The sequence below is a fragment of the Panthera pardus genome, unplaced genomic scaffold (genome assembly GCF_024362965.1).
Source record: "Panthera pardus isolate Hobbes unplaced genomic scaffold, ASM2436296v1 HiC_scaffold_6, whole genome shotgun sequence".
Classification (NCBI taxonomy): Eukaryota; Metazoa; Chordata; class Mammalia; order Carnivora; family Felidae; genus Panthera; species Panthera pardus.
Window position 1 is genome coordinate 106243289 of NW_026526991.1, and position 22643 is coordinate 106265931.

General features: G+C 44.6%; 1 protein-coding gene across 50 annotated transcripts in view; it reads left to right on the forward strand.

Moving 5' to 3' along the window:
* CACNA1C (calcium voltage-gated channel subunit alpha1 C) overlaps nt 1–22643 on the forward strand; it is a 752487-nt gene that overhangs the window by 690802 nt on the left and 39042 nt on the right. For 38 of the 50 annotated variants that reach the window (XM_019464982.2, XM_053895065.1, XM_053895072.1 and 35 more), the window contains 4 exons: nt 8521–8553; nt 11861–11989; nt 14229–14294; nt 15861–15952. In XM_019464982.2, the coding sequence (XP_019320527.2) occupies nt 8521–8553; nt 11861–11989; nt 14229–14294; nt 15861–15952 (320 nt within the window). The remainder of the gene's footprint in view (nt 1–8520; nt 8554–11860; nt 11990–14228; nt 14295–15860; nt 15953–22643) is intronic. The other 12 variants (XM_053895067.1, XM_053895078.1, XM_053895075.1 and 9 more) reach the window with 1 other exon arrangement.

Consider the following 22643-nt stretch of genomic DNA (forward strand, 5'->3'; position numbering starts at 1 on the left):
TGATATACTTTGAGGCATTTTTATTTCCCTTCATCACCTTGCAGATTCGAGAGGGGCGCTCCTCATAAAGCTCCCAAGACCTGTGGGAACTGGCTCACTTGGCTTTGGCAGATCTCACGTGGAAACTCTCTGGAGAGAAGTCCCTAAAGGGACCTTCTGGGAAAGGAGCAGGACAGAGATTGTGTGAGGGGAAAGAAGGCTGGCTTCTGGGGGGGCTCAGAGGGAAGACAATCTAGAGGATTTGTTTAGGTGCCAAAGTGCTAGTCCACAGAAATGACCAGAACAGGAAAAGCAAGTTAATTAACAATGGTACTAGTTGTGATCTTAGCTGATTAGGAGTGAGGTGGAGACAGGAAAAGAGGAGGAGGAAGAGGGAAATGATGGCTTCTCTTGGAGGAGTATTTGCCAGGCTATGTTAAAGACATTATGCACATGGTCAGATTAACCCCTCAGAGCACTTCGTCTCCATAGGAGGAAACCGAGCTTCACACAGGATGAATAGTTTGCCCAAAATCACATGGCTAATGGGTGGCAAGACTGGGATCTCAAATCCATTTCCATTAGAGAATCGACTCCTGCACTTTCGTTGGCTAAATCCCTGGACCAGACTGCCTGGGCATCTCAAGGGGCCCCTGCCACTCACAGGTCCTCATGCAGTGCATTGCCAGCACCGTGACCTGGCACAGAGCTGCCCAGCCTAACTTCTCTGTGCCTATTGATGCTGCCAGTGCTGGACCAAGGGAGCCAAGACTGCCCTGAGAATGCTCAGACAGATAGTGGTCTGCATACTCCTGACTGATGTGCCTGATTAATAGGGCTCAGGAGAAAAGGGCAAAGTGTAAATCAGCCCCCACTACCCTTGCTCACTTGACACTTGCAGCTTGAGAAGGAAATGGGAAGGGGGGGACACTAGGGAGAATGTGGTAACAAGACTGGGAGGGATGGGGCTCCACTGCAGGGAGTGTCCAGGGATGTCTCCCAGGAGCCTCTAGGTGCTGGCCCCAAATCTTCCTTGCCCTGTCTCCTGAAGCCAGTGGTACCTTCCCACCACAGACCCACGGGACAAATAACTGTCTCTTACTGGTTTCCCATAAAAACAATAAAGCAAGTTTGATTCCTGCTCTGGTTTCAGGGTCTGCAATGACAGGGAAAGGAGTCATCCTGAGTCATAGAGAAAGAGTGTGCTGCACATCCACCCCCTCCAGGATGAGTCAGAGAGCTCCACACACACGCTTCAACCCTCTCTCCATCCTTCAACCCACAGTGCCTCCATGGGGTGGCCCTCTTGGTCTGCCTTTCCCTGCCCCCAAACATAACAGAGAAGGGGCCAGAATGGGCACAAGAAGGACAGGGCTGATGCCCCTCAAGAGCCATGATGAGGGGTGGAGGCAGACAGTGGATTCGTCCAAGAATGTTAGAGTGGACACGACTTTGCAGACCTTCGGCCCAAGCCCATCTCCACATATTCCGCACATGTGCATGGAGTATTTACTGTGCAGCAGAGCCTGGGGATATACCAGTGTTTCAGATGAGGACACAGAGGGCCAGAGGCAGGAAACAACGTGCTCATTCTCACCACTTTTTAATAGCAAGGCCAACCCACAACTGGGCCCCTGACTCCCAATCAGGTGTGTTGGTGTAGGGGGCTCAGCTGGTGGCATTACCAGACTTTGTCTATATGACAATGGTCAGTGAGTCCAGAGCTGGTTCTAAGGTAGATTAAATCAAGATTGATCTCAGACTAAACTGGATGGGGCAGACTTGATCCTTGACATCTCTGTACACCTCTATTTCCCTTTGCTGGATCCCTTCTTCTATTGCTCATGGATCTCCCTTCCAGCTTCTTCCCACTTGCAGCACCACCCCCAGCACCAATACAAAACTAATGTGACCAAAGTATCCTGTTTCCAATATACTAATTCATACTAAGATGGTAGTGACTCAGTAAGCTACCTTCTGAAAAGTAACGTTACCGTTCTCTTTAGAGAAGATAGTAATGCTCAACTTAAAAATTGGAAATCTAGTGTGTCTAATATAAAACTTTGAGGAACATGACATCTGAGTGAAAAACATATTCCCCACCCTCCACCCTCCAGTTGCTCTACAAAGGCAGTTTTCTACTCTGCTTGGAAATAAAGTTAGCCCTCAAGAGATTTAGCAGTGCATCTATCAGCAGTCTAGTTGGCAATGAGGAGCCATTTTGAAAGTCCCTGGGCCTCTGCAAGGAGAGGTTTGCTGTGCAGACAGTGGACCACAGACTACCATGAGGGCAGATGTGATAGAAAGTCAGGCCTGATAAATCAGCCTGGTATGCAAGTTTTCCCAAAGCTGTTGCCTTGAGGTGTCCTGCAGGCTTGACTCAAGAAGTCCATGGGAACCTGCTTTTGTATGGAAATCCTGGTTTCGGTTCTTCATTCAGCCTGTGTTGGACAGTCTGAGTGTTCTGGCAGTTATAACCCATCAAGGCTCCTGTTTCCCTCTGCCTTCTGACCAAGACCCCTTCACTTTCTCTTTTCCTCTAATTTTCCTTCCTTTCCTTTCTGTCCCTATTCTCGTCTTTTCTGTCCACACACAGCCCTCTCCTTTCCCCTAAAATAGAAGAGTGGAAGGAGGCTGTCACAACACACCCCTTGGTTTAGCCAGACCACCATCTGGGCCTTGCCAGTGTCTCTTACATTAGTTCCCACAGGCTAGCAAGCTACTGTTGGTGTCGTTGCCAGAAAGTTTCTAAAGCAAAGGGATCTAGAACATTCCATGAGCCAGCAGAGGATGTGAGAGATCTATACCTCAGGCAGGTTCAAAAATGCCCATGAGTGCCCCCCAAAGCATAGTCTATACCATTTTCTCTTCATATTTAGTGCACCTTTTCTCTCTGTCATACTCTTGTTCTCTGTCTCCCGTTTTCTCTGTCCTGCTGGGCTTGTGTTCTCCTCTCTCTCTCTCTCTTTCTCTCATATATAGAATTCTTTGATGTTGTTAGCACTGCTGACAAACTGATTTCATTCATTTATTCTTTATGGGTTTCTTTTGTTACTTGAGTGAAGGATAGTGACTGTCCTTCCCAAGGGAAGATAAAACTATCTTGACAATTTAATTAGTCTTGTTTAGCATGAATTATTGGCAGGTAATAGCACCTGGGGAGCCATCAGGCTGCAGGTGAATAACACAATGACTCCTGAGGCTTTAGCTGCTTCCAGCCACATGAGCTAGCCACTGTGCAGCTAATGATACAGGGGTCACAGCTGTCCACTCTCAGCAACCTAGCACACAGAGACAGGAAGAGCAAGAATGAGCCAGGAACCAACAACCCCCATGCTCTGTACCTCTCCAAAGAATCCCTTAAAGGAAGTCCTGAAGGGGCATTTCAACTGTGTGTCTGTAACCACAAAGATTCAAGAAGGGCCCTTCTCCTTCTGACTAGAATTTTACAATGGGAAACAGATACAAGCCAGGAGGTTTCCAACATGGTGGAGGTGGACAAGGGGGAAAGGGGGGCTGCTCTTTCCACTCTCCACTGCCTCATATTTGAGCTTCCTTTCATTTTTCCCTGCCCTTTTCTGTCCAGTGTTTCTGCCTCCCTTGTCATTACCCCTTCTTCCTTTTCCTAGCACCCCTCCTCCACAGATCCATCTCTAAAGACCAAAGACCTCCTCCACAAACCAAAATGGAAATTCTGCTTAAGAACTGCTTGCAACAACCCATATTTCCTTCATTTTCCCTTAAATCTTAAAGCCATTGACAGCTACCCTCAGCTTCTATATATCCCAGTTGACTTGTGCTTATTTAAACTTTACATCTCCCTAGCAAAGAAGCTCTTCAACTTCAGAGGGGTTACAGTTTAAAACATATTTTACTTTGGTCTCCTTAAAATTCCCTTCCTTGCTGCCATCTCTGGTGGCTCTAAGTTTTAGCATCTCCCACCTCCACATCTGCAGGGCTACACTTTAGTTCCTGGTTGAAAGAGGAGATAAAAAGGATAATGAAGACTCTTCTGCCTTAACCTACATTTGCTGGCTCCTGACTGTGAAGGTGGTGTCAAATATCTCTAGAGGCCCCTGACTCCTGCCATTTCCAGTCATCTCTGCCTGTACCAACCTGATGATTGTCTTCCCAACTTAGATTAACTAGAGTGTCACCAACAAAACCTCAATCCCTCTGCCTTCCACCATCCCATGACTCTCTTACAACTGAACCAGCTATCCTGTCTTGCAGATCAAATTAAGATGAGATTAGAGACAGTGAATAGAGAGAAGCAGAGAGCATAGCTTGGGAGGTAGGGAAGGTGCCAGCTGGACCCAGACTTTCAGGTGGTCTGAAATGGAACTTATATTAGATCCACTCCCTAAGCTCTGGACAAGAGATACTTAAAAAAAAAAAAAAAAAAGCAACAGTTCTGACTCACATGCTCCTGTGACATTGCTTTTGACTCATGTTTCAGAGGAATGTAAAATTTTAGCAACTGATATTATAACCATTGTCTCAATGGCGGCCACTGGGATGGTGCATTCCTCTTCTGTGGGGCCTGTTCATGACTTAGCCAAGAGCCAACCTTCCCTGGAGGGAATCAGAAAGTAATCTGCACCTTTCAAAGTCAGCATGTCCAGAAAAGTGCAGCAGGGGCTTATCTCTTTAAAATGCTCTGTAATGACTCCATCCACGTTGCTGCAAATGGCAAGATTTCATTCTGTAATGGCCTGATCTCGAGAAAATATCCTGGAATACAGCTTTATTGGGTACTCCAGCCTAGATATCTACTGCCCAGCTTCTAATCCCTAGTAGTCCTCACCTCCTTGCTGTGTTGAGAAAAGAAACACTCCCCTTTTAAAAATTTTTTTTTATTTGACGTTTATTTATTTTTGAGACATAGAGAGACAGAGCATGAATGGGGGAGGGTCAGAGAGAGAGGGAGACACAGAATCTGAAACAGGCTCCAGGCTCCGAGCTGTCAGCACAGAGCCCGATGCGGGGCTCGAACTCACGGACTGTGAGATCATGACCTGAGCCGAAGTCGGTCGCCCAACCGACTGAGCCACCCAGGCACCCCAAACACTCCCCTTTTATATGGCTAAGAGGTATTTTCAACAACCTTTTAGTTCTTCAGAGAGACTGACTATGTAATGTTAACAATTGGGAGACACGTTCCACTGATTCTCCCCTTCATCCTTTTGGAAAAATCTCCATCTAGGAGAATCCTCTCCTTATCAGCCTCTGGTATTCCCTGAGTTTCACTCTTCAGTATCCTATGCATGCATGGTCTAAAGATGGTACCCCAGTGAAAAGGAGCAGGGAAGACATTCCAGAACCAAGACTTCATCCACTGAGGTGATAACTTCTAATTTGATCCTGAGCTTGATTCAGAAAGACAGTTTTCCAGAAAATAGCTCCTATTTGCTGTCCAGTGCCACTCATATCATCATTGCCAGGTATACAAAACCTAGGTAACCTGCATAAATACACTAAACAAGGTACATGAGTTTCCTTTCTATTTGCCCTTAGCCTGTTAGCTGGAACCACTAGCCAGGATTCTTTATGAAAATATTCCACCTCTGCCTCACCAATTGAATAATAACCTTATTTCATTTCTACCAATTGTATGAACAAATTAAGTTAATTGACCAATATCTTTTAAACCCTTGAAAATTACCAGACCATTAGAAACCAAAGATTAAATAATTGGCTGCTGAGTGCCTACCATTACTGGACAAAATGCCACTGGAAAACTCAGCCACAATGTTCAGAATAGATAAGCAGCTCTGTTGGCTCACTGTAGAAGGGTCTCCAGGCTCATGGGGCATAAGTCTTCAGAGTTTTTCCACCTTTTCCTCCCCAGGAAAACCACAGATGGATAAACTCTAAGCTAACTCAGGGGAACTGGGAGCAGATCTGGGAAAGGGTCAAAGACGAATGGCATAAGTACTCCAGGCCTTCAAACAATTCCAAATTTAGTTCAAAAAGTAGAACTATTGCTAGGTGACCTTTCAGGGCAGTATACCAGGGAATCACAGAGTGGCAAACAGCACAAACATGGCTCTGGGCTAGAGGTGCAGGTGCCCAAACCCAGTGGGTCCAATCTCCCCTTCTAGCTCACCAAGAGATTCCACTTACAGCCAAGCAAGGGTACCAAAGACTGGAATGACTACACAAGATCATCTAGGAAATGTCCTTAGGGGGGTTGGCACTATGTCAGTGTACTGTGGGCTCTGTGAGGGCGAGGGCTATATCTCAAGCTTCTTCCTATTTCCACTTAGAAATCACCCAATGATTGCTTTCTTATTATGAGTGGTTAGTTTTTTTTGAGACCCTGGATCTTAAAAACATAGTTCTTCAAATAAGAATAGGCTTATATGAGACATTGACAAACACCACTCCAGCAGATCGAAAGTGCCCTCTGAATAGCATAGCTTAACACCCAAGAAAAAAAATAATCTCCAAATTAAAATGAGTCTTCAGATTTTCCCAAAGTGAGACCCTTAGGAGAGCTATCATTACCTGGGCTGGGGACCCAACATAGGAGTCCCAGAGAGCCCCATCCTTCCTTTCCCTTCTTCCCTCATTGCTCCTCCTGACTTCTTCTTACACCCTATTATAGAGGTGTATCATAAGTATTATTAAGTTAATACATATTTTTAAAATAATAAGATACAATAAAGGTGATTAGAACATACTCAAAGGTAAATCTTGAAGTAAAATATGACTTAAATACATGAGATCTTCATTCAATGAGAGCTGTGAAAAGCTAAAAAGCAACAAGGAAACACACAGTTAATACATTTTAAAATCCCACATGTGAGATTCTGAATGTTTAAGAAGTAAGAAAAATGGTTAAAATTTTTCATGGCTGGGGGTTAACTCATTAGGGCCACATCACCCAGATATGTTCTCTAAATTGTCTCCATTCTGGTCCTGTTCAGGATAGGATTGACCCAGAAGATGCTTAAGGTTTTCTCAGGGATCTTAGGAGTAATGGAAGCTTTGGTGGTTTTCAGGGTGGATCCAAGAGGAGAACAATGGCCCATGCCTCCTATGGGAACTCTATCTAATGCCCTGGCATTACATGTAGTGTAGATTTACCTGTGTCTGACTCACACTCCCTTCCCCATTATAGGTCTAGAAACACAGAACTTCTTATCCATTAACACAGGAACACAAGCACTCAAGCAGCTTGAAATTACTTCTGTGTGTGTGTGTGTGTGTGTGTGTGTCTGTCTGTCTGTCAGTGTCTGTGTGTGTCTGTTTCTATGTTGTATCTCATCCTGCTAGCTAAATTCTAGTGACCCCACAGCCTCCAGGCCTGTCAACTGACCTGGCAGCTGGTATTCCTCATGAAGCAGAAAGCAAGATCTAGAATGCACTCTGTAAATGACTAGAGAGGTGTCCCTTCCCTTCTTTTCCCTTGCCTCACCCTTTCTCTCCACCATTCCTAAAAAAGGACATCTTAACAATTTGCTATAGGAAAAAAAAAGGAATTTGCTGAGAAATCTGTTACCAAAGAAGTATTTTCGGTCTGCAAGTAAATGTCTAGTTGTGCACATTTCCATCCTTCAAAAATTCCATTACATGTTTCCTTGTTTGTACCTTAAAAACAGAAACACAAGAGCAACCATCTGAAAGTGGAGGGTAAAAGCAAAGTCATGACCTTCTAGAAAGAGTTAACAGCTCAGATGGTCAGGATCCATCAGGGGCTTAGCTTTGTGTGCTGGGGCCCAAAGAGTAGGGGCATCTTCCTGGATACAAGCTCAAGGAACTGGGGGTTGCAATGGGATACTCACCAATGGCCAATTTCCTCAGCTCCTCCCCTAAAATGAACTCAGCAGTCAGACCCATAAGAAGAGCTTTTTTGAGGGTTAATAATAATATCCTAAATTGTGTGCAAGTCTTCAAAATGTAAAAAACATTCATTATGGCCAAGGCTCTACACCTATAGACTGGGAGCTAAGCAAGACCAACTCCCGCCTGAACCTAAGCTTGAGAACAAGCCCCCACTACAGGGGCGTTGAGGACCACCTCTTTAGATCCTCCTCAGTGATAACTAAAATTCAGTTTTCCCCTAAACTTGAAGGACCATTGCCCTTGAACTCCTCTGCTCAAGTATGTTTGGGCAGGGATGTGCACTAAGCATAACCAAGGCCTTTCTCCTTCAGCTGGCAACACCCAGGGTAAGTTAAGTGCATAAAGGTTATCTTAGGAGACATAGCTCATTTCAAAAAACAAAACAAAACCTTCCTGCACAAAATTTGGAAGAACTCATTTGCCACGGGTGTGAATTATTTAATGTGTGCCCAGAAATGGTCCTGAATAGAAAATGCCTTTGGGTCCTCACTAGATGTGAGACACACCTATGCAGAGTCCACTCACAGTGATGTCCCAGAACCTGCCCAGCCTATGCTTTGTATTTCTTTCACTTGTTTCCTTTTGCCCTCCCCTGCCACGGTGTTGCTCCTGTGTTAGCCGAGACCTAGAATACCAGGCATCTTTGTTGGAGACTCATTACAGCTTATCTCTATCTGCCTTTCTTTAAAGCCAGCTGAACATACCCAATGCTCTCCCTTTATGGTAAGACCGACCCTCCTGACCACGCTGTTAGCTTCTGTGACCCTCCTCTAACACCCCCACCATCACTCCCCACCCCGGTCCCCAGAGTCTCTCGGAGCCCAGCCTCGCTCCTGTTGCCGTTGCATGTAGCCACCATGTCGTGTCTGTCCTGCCCTCTCCTGCCTGGTCGTGTGTGAGCCATGAAGTGCTGTTTGTGTAATGGTGTTCTTTTCCCTCCCTGAGCTTTTCTCTGGGTGATAATTCACTGTGATCTTGACCATCTAATGAGCCACCGGGAGAGAATTGGACCCAAGGGCCATTTCCTGTTAAACATTCTGAGGACTCCACTGGCTGAGTCTCTAGCCTTAATCTGATGTGGTAAATTTGTGCAGGGCACCCATAAGCACCATGGTAAGGGCCTCCAGAGAAAAGAGGAAAGAGAAGAATAACAGAAAGTCAGATGATGACTTCCCACTAATCATCCAGTGTCTGTAACATCTGGCCTCCTGTGTGCTCAGTATTTAAGGCCACAGTAAAATGTGTAAGGTGGAATTTATTACTGACAGTGTGGCTGAATATCCAACCACTCCAACAAATATACCCATGAATTTTTCTAAATTGCTGAAGCTCATTAAAATTAGGCTATCCCCACTTTTCTACAGCGGGCTGCAAGCAGAAAAACGAACTCAGTAGTTTGATTGGAACACTCCTGATGTAGGAGTCTATGATTCACTTTGCCTAAAGTGACAGATGCCACTGGGTGTGACCTTGAAGCCTCCTTGGAGCAACCTTCTCCAAAAAGCTGCCATCACATGTTTTAAAACTGAGCCAAGTGTGAGTTTTTAAAAGGACGAGTGAGTAGGTCAATTCCCTGAAAGTCAGCAGAATGGGGGCAAGATTGGGCCAGCCGGTGGTGTCTCCTAACACAGCCCATCCCAGGCTGGCTGGAAGGCTGCCAGGGAAAGGCTGAGACTGGATGTTGTACCCTACTTCACAGAGGCAGCCACTGGGGTCTGCTTCTTCCCAGCAGTGTCATTTGGCTTCTTAGAGGACGTTTTTGTGTCTACATGGAAATGTGCTTCTCCTCCTTCTAGAGTGTTAGGAAACTATAGCTACTTGTGGGGACCGGGGAGGGTGGTGAACCCAGCATGGAATTCAAACTGCAAGCTTGACTTTTATTTTTTAACTTATTGGATCCAGATGCCCCTGTAGCACCAGCTTCTCAAACTCTTGACACTCAGAGCTGAAGTTCCCCGTGTAAGCTTGTTCTTTCTTCTTTTTTCTCCTTTCCCGAACATAGTGGAACTGACAGCTGAGTTATAAAACCCCAAGCCTCCTCTGCCTTCTCCTCTGGGGGAACACAACCTCCTTTTAAGGAGAGAAAATAGAATTTCAAGTAGATACATGGGTGATAGAAATGCGGAGATTAAGGGCATCAAAGACTTCAAAATATACAGGCAGGGTAAGGACCCAGGGGCAGGATGAGGAGTCCCATCCTGAGTCCTGCGATAGCCCATGAGCAGGCCCCCAGATGCCCACAGGTCACCCTGCCTAAGGGGAACAGGCCCACTGACAGGACCTGAGGCAGCTGTGGTTTGAAAATAGAAGAAATAGTGTGACTCCTCCCCTGTCTGGAGAGGCAGACAACTAGGAGAGACCCTTCAGACATGGTTTCTGTGCAGCCTTCCCAGGGCAGAGTGAGGGTGTGCTGACACGTAAGCTGCTGCCTCTGAGGTTTTTGCCACCCTCGTGGGTCTCCCATGCTGAACAGGAGTAGTAGGATGGGTGGCCTCGGGAACCACCAGCCATGTCAGTGACAGCAGACCATGGGATTAGAACAAAGGGCATTTGTGCTAATAGGATTTTCAGGGGTGCAGACAAGGTGTGGATGTTGTCAGGATCTGGCCTGGAAAGGACTAAAAAGAAAGCAGAAAGGTGAATCAAGAATGGGGAGGGCAGACACAGATCCAATGACTGCAGACTCCTCCTCCCTTGAGGGAGGCACAGGACAGGAACAGTAACAGGAAGCCCAAAGGTCCATTCTCTCCTGGTGCTAACAGGGTTGGGTGAGCTGCACTAGCTCTGGGGAACAGGCAAGTGGCTCCCAAGGGGCTGCCACCACTGGCTCTCTGGCCAGTGTGGGCAAAAAGAGGGCCAGGGATCAGTCCATGTTGTTCTTAGGTCTGGAGGCAGAGTGTGACAGGGCAGTCTGTATTGCCCTTGAGCCCTGGGCAGGCACGTGCCCCAGCCCCAGGCCCCTCCAGGTCCAACAGGCTCGCCCTGCTAGCCAGCAGACCCCCAGCAGCACCATATTCCTGCTTCCACTTGCCTTGGCCTGGATTCTGTCCTTCTTCACCTTCCCCTTGCCCTCAAGCTTCAGAACTCCCCTGAGGAGATGATCTGCCCTAAGCAGAGCCCCTTGGTCCTCTCATATGGGGGCGTGGACTTTAAGGCTCACTTTGAGGGACTACCCCCCCACCTCACCCTGCCTGTGCCCCCCACCCCTTCTAGGGTCTCCTACAGCCTGGAGAGGGTTAGGGCCTCTTAGAAGCCCCAGGGCAGAGGGGAGTAGAACAGCTTCAGAGCCCAAGGGGAGGCAAGGGCTGGGAAACAGTCACCATCAGAGCACTGAGCACTGAGCAGCAACCCTATTCCTACCTTCCCTGTAGCCATGTGGGAAGAGGTAGCACAACAGGAGCTCTGGAACCCCGAGCTGCCAGGGCACAAGATCCTGCAGTAGGCAACGCACTCCAATCCTGTTTGCTGTCAGCCCACCCGGCCCACCAAGACCCCCAGTACAATCATTCAGGGTCTGGGATGGAGGCCATGACCTGACCCGCCCAACCACCTTGCACAGAACCACATCCCGCTCCGGATGCACGTCCCCCAGCCAAGCCAGACAAAAAAGAGGCTGGGCTGCTTCCTCAGCATTCAGCAGAGGCAGGATGCACCCAAGACAGCTAGCTCTCAGCCTAGGAGATTTCAAAGCATATGGAAGTTCCTTATGGAATCTTCTGTTACTCCACCTAGGGGGTTAAGAATTAGGACTAAAAGGCAAAAGAGGAGAACAGATAGGGTTATGGGCTCAGGGGCCTGGGCACAACTTGGCTCTGCAGAGACCTCAGGCCTGAGTTGTCTACCTGGAAAAGGTGAGCAGCTGGTCTCCCATCTGTGACCCAGTGGAGAGAATCTAGTGCAGCTAACCCTTCCCTGCCTGCCTTCACCCCAACCAAGGGCTGTGTTGCTCAGAGCAGGGCCCACCTCGTTCTTGCCCCTCCCCTCTTTGTTGCTGTGTTAACTACCACCTCCTATTGCCGATGGATTCCAGAACGCAGAGGAGAACTCCCGCATCTCCATCACCTTCTTCCGCCTCTTCCGGGTCATGCGCCTGGTCAAGCTGCTAAGCCGTGGGGAGGGCATCCGGACCCTGCTGTGGACCTTCATCAAGTCCTTCCAGGTAGCCACCTCCACCCTAAGCGGGCTGCAAGGAGAAGAGCCTCTTCAGCTCCCCAAAGGTGGGGCTGCACAAGGGTCTCTGCCCATCTCCTCCTGGGCTCCCTGCGTGGGAGGCGAGGTGATGCTACACAGGAAAGAGCACCCCTAGGGGTCCAGTGTGGGGCTCACACTGCTGCTCGCCAGCTCTGCCCTTGATTTCCTCCTGTCTATAATAAGGTCATTGGGCTGGATTTGTGGTTTTCAAAAGCAAGCTCTTGGAGCCCCAGACTTCCCCAAAGTCAGAGCAGAGAAGGCTGGGAGCTAAGGGGGAGGCTGAGTGGTTCTGCTTTCTTCTCTCATCTATGTATTTTTCCACAAGAATTTACTGCACAAAGAGGTTTTATGGTGGAAAAAATTTGAAAAACATGGGCCCAGATGATCTGATAACCTCAATGGCCCTCCCACTTTTGACATTTTTAGGATCTGGCTGTTACCTGCCTCCCAGTAGGCATTTCTGCGGTGTCTGCTGTCCATACCTGTTTGTGGACTTAGCCAAATTCTCCAGGACCCCAGTGTCACTCCACTCAAGGAGAGACAGTCCCCTCCCAGGCGCACAGGGTTGCCTAACTATAGGATCAATTCTCTTTTCTCAGCCTTTATTTTCCATCTGTGAAAGCAGAATAATGGTCGCCCCTGGCCAACTGGTTATGTAAGTCTGAAGTTAAAGAGCAGCAGACTCTGTAAGGCCACTGGAATTTCTTGAAGATGACAGTGTAGGGCCCCTGCAAGTGCTGCCATGCTTCCTTAGCCCAGCACCAAAGGCAGCTTCTCCCTGCCCATGGAAGCACCACTGTCAGGCTTCCCAGCACTGAAGGATTCCTTCCTTGTCCCATGCTATGGCCAGTCTGAGCCCAGGGATGGGCATGGGAGTGGATCCCTGATCTGAACGTGCCCGTAACAGAAGATGCAGTCAGAGGAAAGTGCTCTCCAGACAGGTGCCTGCCTCGCTTTGGAATTCTATCCCAAAGGCATAAATAAACACCCTTCCAGGCAGCCTCCTGCTCTAGGAATCATCATCCGAGATCCTTGACTGGATCAGCCTTGCTGCACTCCTCAGAGCCAGCTGTCCACCCACCAGCCCCAGGCTGGCTCCCCACTTAATGATGGCCTGCAGCTGCCCTCCCTGCCACCCCCAGCCCACTTCCCCCCAACCTGTGCCATGCCCTGCCCACTCCCTGGGATCTGAGGGTTCCGGTGAGAGCAGGACTGGTGGCTGGCCCTGTCGGTGGGTGCACCCCTAGGGTCCCACAGCTATGATGATTATACAGGCCATACACATTTCTCTGGGCAAGGAAAAGGCAACAGACAGGGCTGTGTGGCTTGAACGTGGATCAGGAGCTCTGACCTGACAGAAAAAGCATTCGTGTGATCTTGCAATGCCATCTAGTGGTGTGTGAGCACCTGGCAAGGCATTTCCCAAATTCTTGGAATCTCCTGGATTCCAGAGTCAGCCCTGAGCCCCAGGGCTCTCTCCCACTCTCCCCGGGAGAAGCAGCAGAGACTCTGGAAAATGAAGTTGTCTGAGCTGCCAGGCAATAATACATTGAGTGAATAAAATATATGGGACCCAACAATGTGGAAGGCATTACATTAAGCATTTTATAAACCTTAAATCATTTAAACTCCACAAAACCCCTGAGAGGTAATTCTTCATTCTTCTCATTCTTCAGAAGAGGAAACTGAGGCTCTGAGAGGTTAAGTAATATAGCCCAGCTCCTATGGCTAGAAAGTGGTAGAAATAGGATTTGAACCCATGATCTTTCTTTTATTTTCCTTAGTAATTGTTTTTATTACAACTAGATCATCATGCTACATAAAGGAAGGGTGTAACCAGCCTCTACCCCATGCCTCCCCAGGAAAACTTGGTGTGTATCCTCCATGGCTTTCTCCTTGCTGTACAGAGCCTAATTGGAGGATGTCTGCTCATTCTTGATAGTTTTTATTAAAGCAGTATCATACAATTTCCCTTACTCTGCAGCCTGATTTTCTCAGTACACCACACTCACTGCTTCTCAGGCAATTGAAACCAAGGGAAAATGGGAGGTCAATGCCATGGTTCAGACCTTCCCCCATACGCTGAACTTCTGTGGGGCCCTGGGAAATGCCACCTCCCAAAACCAGGCCACAGTGCCCCCTGGGAAGGGATCTGGCCAGCCATCTCCCTACTGGTCTCACGCCCTGTATCCTGTGCTTCCTTCCAGGCTTTGCCCTATGTGGCCCTTCTGATAGTGATGCTGTTCTTCATCTACGCAGTGATCGGGATGCAGGTAGGACAGCTCTCCTGCTGCTCCTCCGCTTCTACTTTCTCTTCCCAGCTCCCAGCCCCACTTTCCGGACACCTCCTCCCTCCTACCTCCCTCTTGCTCCGACTGTCCCTCCCTATGCTTCCACCTCTGAGACAAGAAAGTCACAAGAATTAGAACATCCTTTCAAATGGCAGCCTTATAGATAGGAGGATGAATGGCCAAGTGCAGTACACAACTTCTCTCTCCTGCACCCCAGGCCTGGCCTCTGCTCTCAGGTAGGGAAAAACACTCCAAGATTAACACCAGGGGCCTCTGTAGAGACAGCCCTTCCAAGAAACAACACGAAGGGTGTGTCAGACAGCACCCCTCCTTTTGCCCAGGTTTGCCGGCCTGAGAACTAGCCCCCAACCCCAGCATCATTACGGAGAAGCTCATGACTGAGAGGGAGGGAGAGAGGGAATGGAAGAGTGAAGGAACAAAGAAGGAGGAGGGAAGAAGGGAGTCAGGTGGGCAAGCTATCCCCATCAAACACGCAGCAGTTTCAAGGGCCCCCTCACAGGTGCCCTCACACTCTGTGGCATTCTCCAGCTGTCCTCTCCTCAAGGCTCCAGAGAGCTCCCACAGCCTAACACTCACATTGGCAGGGAGCTTTTCCTCAGCAGCTCCCTAAGGAAGATTCTCCTACTTATTCCTTGCAGAAAGACCTCAAGTTTCCTAGGCCGAAATCTTTTGAGATGAGAAGAGCTACCTTAACCCTCACCAACGGTGGCAGCTTCTAGGATAGTCATATCTTTAAATGGTCATAAAAATAAGGAGGCCCCTAATTTCATGGATAAATTAAGCTTGCCCAAGTCCAGACTGCTCTGAAATCCAAGAACTGAATTTGGAAGAGTGTTTGGGCATCTGGGCTGAAATGGCAAAGAAAAGGAGGCCAGAAGCGTAAGTCTTGAGGGCCTAGCAGTGACTGTAATCAATACCACAGCGCTAGACACTTGCAAGTGGCTGCAAGAAGATCCTAGGCATTCTCACCACACCAAAAAAAAAAAAAAAAAAAAAGTTACCTGTGTTAACTGTGTGAGGTGATGGATGTGTTAATTATCTTGGTCTTGGTAACGATTCTACATTGCATTGTACATCAAATTACCACCACATTGTACATTTTAAATAGATACAATTATCTTTGTTAATTATTCCTCAATAAAGTTTTTTGAAAGAGAAAAAATATATATTCTCAAGAATCTGCAGCCAGAAGGAGGAGGAGGAGGGGAAGAAGACCAGTGAACCCTCTGTCCCTACACAAAGCAGGGTGCTGGTTGCAGCTTCCACCTGCTCTTAGCCCAGCTCCCAGTGGCCCACAGGAAGGCCCATGGGTACTTTTCCTCTTACACCTGCCCAGTGTGGTGGATGGAGATCAGGGGCTGGATAGGTCAGCAGGTGCCTGCCTCCATGAGGCCCTGCCAGGTCATGTCAGGGGACTCAGTTCAGCTATGGGCTGGATTGACCCACAGTCAGCTGTGACCCCTAAAGAGATCATTGAACAATGAGTGTCCACCATGCACTGACTTACTCTCCTCTCCCCCTGCTTAGGTGTTTGGGAAAATTGCCCTGAATGACACCACAGAGATCAACCGGAACAACAACTTTCAGACCTTCCCCCAAGCTGTGCTCCTTCTCTTCAGGTGAGTCTCTGAGGACAGATGCATACAAACACACCTACATGATGCAGCCCTATGGTCTGGATGCAGAATGAGAGGGAACTCTTCCAGGGGACTGTGCAGGGAGAGAAATCTGTTGTTTCATTGTTATTTGCAATACTTTCCACTGAGCTGCCCACTGGTCACTGGCTAGTAACCACCCAAAAGCACTAGGTCGTCACAAGTCTAATACTGAAAGAACCGTGGTTTGGAAGCCAAACAGGCTTTAAGCCAAGATTGTGACACATTCGCTGTGTAAGACACCTAACTTCTCTGAGTCTCAGCTCCCTTGCAAACAAGTACAGCTATACCAATGTCAGTGTCATTTGCTGTAGTGGGTTATTATGTCCTCATGCACTTAGTCTCCTCCTCATTTTAGCCAGCCATGAGCCTTCACCCCTCTTGGAAGGCCACCACCTCAGGCCTAGCTGCAGAAAAGAGTGTTTCTCAGCCTGCTCCTGAGTGAGTGAGTCTATGCTGCAACGTACTTCTTCCTCATCTGACTCCTAATGACCTCTTTGGTCCTTCTCAGTTTCCTGTTCCTCACAGCCTGGAACTCTGGGGCCCCTATCTAGACCAGGGCTGGCAGATGAGAATGATTTACCCCATCCCCTGGACCAGACGACTTCTAAAGTCCATTCCAGATCATATATTCTACATATTATGGCCCTGGGAGAGGCAGTGAGCTCTCTACCATTCCCTGGGGTCCCTTTCCAGAAGATCCAGAGATCTATCAGACAGCATCACTTTCACCAAGTTCTATCAAATCCTTTCCCCACACCCAAGCCCAAGTATCATTGCTCAAAATGTATTAAATCAAAACACTTAAGCCTGTGCCATATTTAAATATCAGAGCTGAACACAGATATAAGACTGAGCACATGGGTCTATCTCCCCTCCTGTCCTAAAGCCCTTGATGACGGAAGATATTTCTTAAAAGAATAAACCCATAACAATACTAAGGTTGGGGGGGGGGGACATGAAAGAGTGCTGTTACTGAACCAGGAATGTTGAGGAATTTCTAAATGGAAGAAATCAGATGGGGTTCAATTGACAAAGGAACAAGATCTGAAGAAAACACCTTCCCAACAATGTGTGGCTTGTGAAAAAAGTGAGAGCACTTCCTGGATCCACAGGTGCACAGCACAGGAGAGACCATGACCAGGCCAGCTCCTCAAGGACCTGTATTTGGAGAGCATTTGCTAATGCTCACAAGCTGAAAGCAGCAGCACTGAACATCACACCCCTGGGCTTTGGGGTCTGAGAAGTAGAACAGGTCCCCCCAAGGAACTCCACCCTCAGAGATGCTACCTTCCCATCTCACCTGACAGCACATCTTCTCTTTCTTCCATGATCTCCAAAGAGTCTCTCTAAAGAAAATTTGATCCACAGAGTTGTGAACTGGGTTCTCAAGCACAAATAACAGTCAATAATAATACCAAAGTACTGGGGGGAAACTAGTATCAATAAAGAAAGGCACCATGCTCAATTAGCAGATGAATGAACACATGAGGAGGAAAAAGAATATATGAAGCTAAAAGATTTGAAAATAAATATAATTCATATCTTTAGAGAGATTGCAGAGCATATTACATCTGTTAAATTAAGAAGGAGGAGGAGAAGTGTTTTCTTTTAAGTTCATTTATTTTGAGAGAGAGAGAGCAGGGGAGGGGCTAGGAAAGAGAGAGAAAGAGAATCCGAAGCAGGCTCTGTGCTGACAGCTCTGGGCTCAGTCCCACGAACTGTGAGATAATGACCTGAGCCAAAACCAAGAGTCAGATGCTTAAGTGACTGAGCCACCCAGGCAACCCAGAGAAGTCATTATTAATAAGAACAAATTAAAGAAAGAACTCAAAAAAACATACAGTTGTTGAAATATTCAGAAAATGGGCACAGCTAAAGAATGAGGTACTGAGCTGAAAGGTCAAACCAGGATTCTCTTAGTACACAGACAAAGGGACAAAAAAATTGAAAATATAAAATAAAAATTAACACATGGAGGGTAGAACTGAAAATCCCATCTTTCTAATACAAATTCAGCTAGAAAAGACAGAAGGAATGGAGAGAAGGAAATGAAGGAATGATCAAAGAAAATTTCATATAAAGATCTGAGCCTTCAGATTGAAATGGCCTACTAAATGCAGAATAAGTTTGTCAAAAAGTCCCTTAGACACATTATGATGAAGTTTTAGAATACCAAGAATAAAGAAAATATCCTTAAAGCTTCCTAAAGAAAAAAAATACTTTCAAAAGTATTCCTGGGAATGCAAGCTGGTGCAGCCACTCTGGAAAACAGTATGGAGCTTCCTCAAAAAACTAAAAATAGAACTACCCTACAACCCAGCAATTGCACTACTAGGCATTTATCCACGGGATACAGGTGTGCTGTTTCGAAGGGACACATGCGCCCCCATGTTTATAGCAGCGCTATCAACAATAGCCAAAATATGGAAAGAGCCCAAATGTCCATCGATGGATGAATGGATAAAGAAGATGTGGTATATGTATACAATGGAGTATTGTCAATCAAAAAGAATGAAATCTTGCCATTTGCAGCTACGTGGATGGAACTAGACGGTATTATGCTAAGTGAAATTAGTCAGTCAGAGAAAGACAAAAATCATATGACTTCACTCATATGAGGACTTTAAGAGATAAAACAGATGAACATAAGGGAAGTGAAACAAAAATAATATAAAAACAGGGAGGGGACAAAACAGAAGAGACTCATAAATATGGAGAACAAACAGGGTTGCTGGAGGGGTAGTGGGAGGGGGGATGGGCTAAATGGGTAAGGGGCACTAAGGAATCTACTCCTGAAATCATTGTTGCACTATATGCTAACTAATTTGGATGTAAATTTAAAAAAATAAAAAATAAAACAAGTTAAAATTGAAAAAATACCAATTTTCATTATACTTGGTATTAGCAAAAGTACATACTAGAAGACAAAAGAATAATATATTCAATATTATGAAGAAAATGTACTTTTGGACCTAGACTCCTATAATGCAGCCTAATTAGCACTGTAACAAAGCAAAATAGATTCCAAAAGCATAAGAACCCAGAAAGTTTACTCCCTCACATGAACCTTCTCTGAAACAACTACACAAGGATGCACTTCCACAGAATGAAAAATTAATCTAACAAATAGAATGAACAGAGTAATATTAGTAAAGAAGCCAAGAAGTTTATAGTTATGAGTTATGAACAAAGAAATTATAAACCTTATATTAAATCTAAATAGTTGTTAAGGGAGGTATTAGTTATTAAAGAATTATTCATTTTTAAGTGTAATAATTATATTGTGGTTACATAAAGTTATCATTTTATTTTTTAGATGCATATTGAAGTATTTAGGGTTGATATAATGATATTACATGAAGTTTGGGATTTGCTTTAAACTATTCCATCACAGAGATAAAAGGTGCCGTATAGGGAATATAGTCAGTGGTACCATAATAGTGTTGTATGGTGACAGATGGTGGCTACACTTGCAGTGAGCAGAGCATATAGACTTGTTGAATCACTGTGTTGTGCACCTGAAACTAATGTTAACACTGTGTCAACTACTTCAATTTTTTTAAAAGGTGAGAATCCAAAATACAAAAGAATAAAATAAAATAATATAAAATAAAATATTCCAGCGAAAAGGGGAGAAGGGTAATTTGGGGGAGATATATGAAACACACAGCAAAATATTGATGGTTGTTAAGATTGGGTGATGGGTACCTGGGGTTTCTTTATAATTTCTACTTTTGTATATGGTTGAAAATTTTTGTAATAAATTTTTAAATAAGAAATAATAACTGTTAAGGGAAAATGTCCAAAACCTCAATAGCAATTTGCAAGTAAAAACCTTAAAATTATCTCAACAAAGTCAGAAGAATGAAGTGGTAGAAGAATAAGAAACATGAAAGTGTGCTGACATTCTTCTCTTGTTGTAGAGAGGAAAAGATGCTATTCAACCCTATGCACAGCCAGGGGAAAGTGTGTAAATATATATGTTAAATATTTGAAGGTCAACCACCAGAAAAACAGAAATGGAAATGTGTACATTCCAAATCACTAGAGGGGGCAAAAATCAGCAAGTAAAACCTTAACAATTCCACAAAACGAAGGAAAGGCAAAGGAAGGAAGGAGGAAGGAAGGTAGGAAGGAAGGAAGGAGAGAGAAGGGAGGGAAAGAAAATTAGAAAAGAAAACAAGATGGCAGGAATAAAAGCAAAGATTAATAATCACTAAAAATTAAATTTCTCTATTAAAAGATAGATACTCTAATGTTAGTTTTAAGAAATCTAACTGTAGCCTGTTTATAATATAGTAAAATAAAATGATCTAAAGAAAATAAAAATAAAGGAATGGAAATAGAACAATGCTTAAAAAAAATAGATGTAGGGGCGCCTGGGTGGCGCAGTCGGTTAAGCGTCCGACTTCAGCCAGGTCACAATCTCGCGGTCCATGGGTTCGAGCCCCGCGTCAGGCTCTGGGCTGATGGCTCGGAGCCTGGAGCCTGTTTCCGATTCTGTGTCTCCCTCTCTCTCTGCCCCTCCCCCGTTCATGCTCTGTCTCTCTCTGTCCCAAAAAAAAAAAAAAAAAAAAAAAAAAAAAGTTGAAAAAAAAAATAGATGTAGTAATAACAGTATCAGAAGAAATAAAATTCCAAATGAAAGGAACTAAATAAGACAAAGAGGGATATTTGATATAGATAGAAGGTATAATCCACCAGATTACATAATAATCACAAAACTACATGAGCCTAACAATATAATTTGGAAATATATCAATGAGACTAATAGAATAATAAGGAAAAAATGAACACTCACATACACACACACACACACAGAAATACACACAATGGGAGATATGTCAAAAATGACAGATCAAATAGAACAAAATAAAAGAAAGGGTAAAGAATATCTAAAAACACAATTGATAGGGGCACCTGGGTGATTCAGTTGGTTGAGTGTCCAACTTCAGCCACTCACAGTTTGTGAGTTCGAGCCCCACATCAGGCTCACTTCTGTCAGCACAGAGTCTGCTTAGGATCCTCTTCCCTTCTCTCTACCCCTCCCCCACTTGTGCACGCATGCACACACATGCTTTCTCTATCTCAAAAATAAATATTTAATTTTTAATTAATTAAAATTCAAAAAACACACAACTGACAAATTTAATGTAATAAATTTGTACTCAATAAATTGCAAAAAAAAAGTTATTTTTAAGCACCCAGAAGCATTCACAAAAATTAGCCAAGATTTAAGTCACAAAGAAAAATTCAATAAATTGTAAAACTTCCCCTGACTCCAATACAACAAAAATTATAAATTAACCACAAAATCAGTAGTCCCTCCAAAATCTATTCATGTAAATGTTTTGAGTCACTGTTCTAAATAACTCAAAGCTGAAGCTTACATACTTCTTAGAAATGAAAAGTGAGAGCAGTACATCTTAAATTTATAAGACGTATCAATCAATACCAAAGAAAATTTCAAAGCCAAAATTTTATTTTACAAATTTATAATAACCAAAACAATGGATGGAAAAAGAATAGCAAAATAACCCCTAAATATGAAATAACTCACTTATTAAAATAAAAGCAGAAATTAATAAAATATGAAACAAAAATATTTATCAATAGACCCTAAAACTAAGTCTTTGAAAATACCAGTGAATAGACAAAACTTCATCAAATCTAATTTTTTTAAAAAGACACATCAAGAATAAGAAAAGAAATACAATTATAGATATGCAAGAGATTTTCAGAATGATAAAATATTATGAACAAATTTATGCCAAATACTTGAAAATCCAGTAGGCACTTTTATATAGGAAAATATAAATCACAAAATTATCTTAAGAGGAAATTTTGTTTAATTAGTCACAATAGAAATTGAAAAGGTAGTCAAAGTTTTAGTCCTCAAAAAGTCCCAAGATCCAGTATTTTTATGTGTGATGTCTACCAAAATATCAAAGAATAGATCATCCCTATGTTACATAAACTTTTCAGGAACAGAAAAAGGTAGAAACACCTCCTCAGTCATTCCATTTAGTCATTCCATAAGGCTAAATAAGGCTACTACCTTATGTATTATTAAGAAAGGGGAAAAAAGCAAGAAGTATAAATATGAAAACTTGTAGACATAACTGTCATTGTTGGCAAACAACAGTCTAATCCAGGTAGAAAAAACAAGCAAATCAACTCAAAAACCTTATAACAATTAATAGAATCAGTAAAGTGGAAGATTACCAAAAGAAAACAATCACTTTCCTGTACTGGAAATTATTAGTTTGGTCAGCCTACTTTAACAAAATATGAAATGAGTGGCTTAAACAACAGACATTTCTTTCTCACACATCTGGAAGCTAGAAGTCTGAGATCAAGGTCCCAGTCAATTCAGTTCCTGGTGTGAGCCTTCTTCCTGGCCTACAGACAGCCACCTTATTGCTGTGTCCTCATATGATGAAAAAAATGGAAAGCTCAAGTCTCTCCTTCTGTTCTTAAAAAGACACTAATTTTATCATGGGGGCCCCAGCATTATGACCTGATCCAAATCTTATTATCTCCTGAGGCCTCACCTGCAAATTTATTGAGATTTAAGGCTTCAACACATGAATTTGGTGGGGGACACATTCAGTCTATACCAGGTAATTAGTAAATATAAGAGAAAAGAGCA